The 5,000-nt window shown below is 47.4% G+C and overlaps 1 protein-coding gene across 2 annotated transcripts in view; it reads left to right on the top strand.

Annotated features, from left to right (window-relative positions):
* The window catches only part of MYO6 (myosin VI), a 113,467-nt gene that overhangs the window by 63,338 nt on the left and 45,129 nt on the right, over positions 1-5,000 (top strand). For both annotated transcript variants that reach the window (XM_085857879.1, XM_085857880.1), the window contains exons 15-19: positions 875-947; positions 1,313-1,440; positions 1,568-1,663; positions 1,932-2,099; positions 2,413-2,451. In XM_085857879.1, coding sequence (XP_085714005.1) covers positions 875-947; positions 1,313-1,440; positions 1,568-1,663; positions 1,932-2,099; positions 2,413-2,451 — 504 coding nt within the window. The remainder of the gene's footprint in view (positions 1-874; positions 948-1,312; positions 1,441-1,567; positions 1,664-1,931; positions 2,100-2,412; positions 2,452-5,000) is intronic.

A 5,000-nucleotide genomic window follows, 5' to 3' on the forward strand; every position in this document is an offset into this window, starting at 1 on the left:
GTCACCATACTGTACGTGTCCACGTGAACCCTGCATGTCCATGTGACTTTGTGTCACTCTGCATGTCTGTGTGGCTTTGCATTACTCTGCGTGTCCGAGTGGCTTTGCCTCACCCTACATGTCCATGTGACTTTGCGTCACTCTGCGTCTCTGTGTGGCTTTGCGTTTCCATATGACTTTGTGTGATCCTGCGTGTCCGTGTGACTTTCCATGTCCGTGTGACTTTGCTTGTTGCATGACCCTGGGCTTTGCCTCACTCTGCATATCTGTGTGGTTTTGCGTTTCCATATGGCTTTGGATGTCTGTGTGACTTTGTGTGATCCTGTGTGTCCGTGTGACTTTCCATGTCCGTGTGACTTTGTGTGATCCTGTAACACCGCGAATCCACGTGATCCTGAGTGCCTGCATGACATTGTGTGACCCTGCATTTGTGTGTGACTTTGTGTGATCCTGTGTGTCCGTGTGACTTTCCGTGTGATCCTGTGTGTCCGTGTGACTTTCCGTGTGATCCTGTAACACCGCGAATCCACGTGATCCTGAGTGCCTGCATGACATTGTGTGACCCTGCATTTGTGTGTGACTTTGCATGACTCTGTGTGACATTGTGTGACCCTGCACGTCTGTTTGACTCTGCGTGTCCCTTGTTGAGATCTTAAATTGATTGTTACTCCAGCAGGCTGGTTGTTAATTTTTAATGTTCATTTTAGCCTCACAAAGGGACAATTCCTATCACTCTGATTGATAATCGTGCAAATGGTTTCTCAAACTCGGATGCGTTTCCACAATGAGGAATTTCTTGCATTTGACACTAATTGGTTTGCTTCAACTCGTGTTAATTAGGCGAATCCTTGTGAAATATGTTTTGCTTTCACAGGAGCAAGAGTTGTACCAGAAGGAGGGACTGGGAGTGAACGAAGTGAAATACGTCGATAATCAGGACTGCATCGGTACTGCTTCTCAATGTCTCCCAAATGAGCACTTGTGTCGACCCAGGGTGCTAGTGAATTCCTGTAGATTGGGCTTATTTAATTATTTATTTGTTTGTTTATTTGTTTATTTGTTTATTTTACTATGCAGTATCATCTGGGGTTGATATCCCAACATTTGCTTCACTGATTGGGTACGTTTCACTTTTGACACGAATTTACACTTTTTAATCGCCCACTGATTTACAGCGGGCAGTTTCAAGTGGAGCGGATGTCCTCTCACCTTGAACTGGATAACGATGTGACACGAGAAATGGGAAGGTGTTGTCTCTCTGTCTGTCTGTCAACACTTGTTCACAATGTGTGGTTTTGGATGTGTGTTTCAGATCTAATTGAGGCAAAGACTTTTGGTATTTTGGATGTTCTGGATGAGGAGAATAAGCTACCTCAAGCTAGTGACCAGCACTTTACTGCCACAGTCCATCGAAAGCACGATAAACACTTCCGCATCTCGGTAAGTTAAATTTGTTTTTAGTGCTGAAATACGCCGCGACCCTCCCTTGCATCCCCTCCCCTCACCCTGGGCCTGCGGCGCTCAACGTACCAACACCTTGTCCTCCTTTTGCATTTGCTTCTGCCAGATACCCAGGAAATCGAAGTTGACAGTGCACAGGAACCTGCGAGATGATGAAGGATTCCTTATTCACCATTTTGCTGGAGCTGTGTGTTATGAAACGGTACTCGGCCTCATCACCACTCAAATATACAAACAGACCCAAAGGCATCTTTTTATTTGGTTACTTCCATCTCAAGTATGATGTAAATATCCATGATACTCGTACATCTCAACATGATGTTGACATCATAGCCATCTCGTTATCTCGCCTGCAAAGGTGCAAGCACTGTTACTGTTTGTTTATTTTGTAAACAATCGGCCTCCTCTGATCATCTGAGCTTTCTGTGTTTGGTCAGTCATGAACGTACATGGTTCGTGTGTTCTTGCAGTCCCACTTTGTTGAGAAAAACAACGACGCTCTGCATATGTCGCTGGAGTGTCTGGTATCTCTATCACTTGACCCTTTCGTGAAGCGCCTGTTTAAGAATGACAACAAACGAAATTCTAAGCAGAAGGCAGGGAAGCTTGGGTTCATCAGTCTTGGAAACAAATTCAAGGTGCGTTTTGGTATACAGAGACGATTTGCGTGGACTTGTCGGCAATGCATCGTGAACATGGAGTAAGGAAGTGATTACTTAAATGGAGAAAAACGACTGCTGAGTATTTTTATATTCGATACAGAGATTGGTATATTTGCCCATCTCATGTTATGAATGAGTGGTTAAGTTTTTATTTAGTTTTATTGTCCCGTAGCTTGGAGAGGATGTGCATTGTATTGAGAATGAAGAATTCTAGTTTCTACTAATAACTCTCCACCCCCCCCCCCCAAATCCCCATCCTCATCCTCACCCCACTTCCTTACCTCCACAGGCACAACTTAACGAGCTGCTGGACAAGTTAAAATCAACGGTAAGGATAAACACTCATTTGAAGCTTCCTGGTCTTTTGTTGTTTTTGTTTTGTCATGTATGATCTGACCCAATCTGACAAGGCTGATGTTGTTTATACACAAAGGGTACATTTTATTACCAAAAGTTGAGACGACATCAAACTTGGAGTGCCCCCTCCCTTCCAGTGCTGCACAGTTCCCACAATTCACACAAGCACGTGCTTCACAAAGGTGTGCTGTAGGTTTTGAAACTCAGTTGTGATCAGGATACCATCTTGAACGTGCAATGGCTGCTACTTGGTGCCAGAAGATTTTGAACTTTCATTATGTTGGCCCTTCCCATGTCGATTCACTGTCCATAAGAAATGGTAAATGGCCTCAGGAAATGGATAACAGGTGGTGCTGAAAGTTAAACATCGGGTAAAGAAATCAGAAATATTGATCGATTGAGAATAAGGTTACGCATGCTCTTTCTCAAAATCCCTTAACATGGAGTGAGGCAGACGATTGCTGAACTACTGTTCTGCCCACAACACTCTTCCACCACCCTCTAACACCAGCCATCTCTCCCCACTCATCAAGCTCCACCTTTCTGACGTCCCTGTTGGCATATTCCTCCTATCACAAACGTGGTTAATCTCATTTTTCTGTGAAGGTTTCTGCGTGTCAGGCAATGCTTATCACTCCTGGGAGAGTGCGGTAAGGACTGTATGAGACGAGGTTCCGGCGCTCCGACCACTCAGTTTGAGGTCGCACATTGATTATATATGTATATGTATATATATGTATATGTATATGTATATGTATGTATATATATATATATGTATGTATATATATATATATGTATGTATATATATATATATGTATGTATATATATATATATATATATATATATATATATATATATATATATATATATATATATATATATTGTTGCGGATTCGCGCCCGCCGGCGTGCGGACGGCCACGTAACTCGAATCGCGGCACGTCGCCCACCGGACGGACAATCCCGTCGTGACCCTCTCGGACTAACGCCGGGAACTAGTCACGGGTGGACCTTTCGGCCTCACCACGATCGTGCCAATCGGCCCCCGCGTGAGATAGGGTTGCTCGCCAAATTCGACCTACCTAAGTACCCACACGGAGGGTAGACCGGGCGATCGCACCTCGCCGCAGGTCGACTTCGGACACGGGCCACTTTAAGCGACCCGTTCCGTACTATCGGGATAACCGAGCGGTGTTATCGTCGGCCTCGACGGTTCGATTAATTATCGGGCGTTTTAGCCCACGACCAACCCTTTACGTGAAGTAAGATGGAGATTCAATAAAGGAAAAGACGAAGCGAAACGGGAAAACAGTTCAACATAAAGCACATTTATTTCGCGATGAACGGAAAGCACACATATACAATTACACCAAAAGCAAATGTAAAAGAAGAAGAAGAAACACACAATAATGCACAAAAAGCAAATGCAACAATGCAGATCTAACCGACTACCGAGCACACGGCAACACTTATACAGTTTTACTTCACAGATGGCGCCGACAACACATACACTCAAAGCAAAAGAAAAGGACCACCCTCAAGGATGAGGGGGGTAGGCGGGCCTGGGGCCGAGACCGCGTCGGGCCTACCCGTCTGATGATGAGCCGCAAGATGGCGGTGGCGCCCCGACTCCGCGGGCCTCGCGGACAGTGTCTGGTAGGGGGTGGGAACGGGGCCCCCTTCTCGCACTATCTCAGCGCGGGGGGAAACAGGAGGGGGTTGTTGATGCTCGGGGGAAGGAGGACATCTCCCTGTCTCGGGTCCCGCGACGAGCGTCTCCACCACGACCTCGGTCGCGCCGCCGGCCTCTCCCTCCGCAGCTCCCCGACTCCGACACGAGCACCCTCTCGACCGCCTTCGCCGCCGCCACCTCTCCACAGCTCCGTCCAACCGCCTTCTCCGACTCCTCTCTTGACTCGTCCCAACTCTTCACTGACTCCGAACTCTTAACTGACTTGACTGACGAACGCAGCCCCTTATATGCCCCGTGGCCTCGCTCCTTCACCTTCGACCCTTTACCTCTGACCCTTCAACTCTAACTGGCTCCCCATTGGACCGAGGAAAAGTGGGCGTGAATGCTTTTTGATCCATGAATTTGCATATAGCGATATTACTCCAACGCACCTGGAGGCGGGGCCAAATCGCCCCACGCTCGCCGATAGGACGGAACAGAAGTGGGCGTGAGTCGTTTTTGATCCGTTTGCTTCGGAAAGGCTGTGCCTTTGCACCCGCTGCTCGGTGCGCGCCCTGCACGAGTCCAGTATCGGTGCCCACAAGCGGCGTGGGAATGACGGTGATGCGATGGTTGCGAGGGCGAGTTGTGACGGTAAAGGTCGTGGCTGTTGTTGTGAAGCGGCGTTGCGGTTGGTGGTTGTTGTGTGATGGCTGTTGAGACGTGGTTGGTGGTGGTAGTAATGGCGGCTGGTCCAAAATAAAGATAGTAAAAGAAAAACGGCTATCTAGAGGGGTCGCAGCCCGAATGAATGACATTTATTCCCTCGAAACAACGGGTTTGGGCCTAA

This window comes from Eptatretus burgeri, chromosome 15 (genome assembly GCF_056783735.1).
Source record: "Eptatretus burgeri isolate ZD-2024b chromosome 15, Ebu_testis_v1, whole genome shotgun sequence".
NCBI classification, from domain to species: domain Eukaryota; kingdom Metazoa; phylum Chordata; class Myxini; order Myxiniformes; family Myxinidae; genus Eptatretus; species Eptatretus burgeri.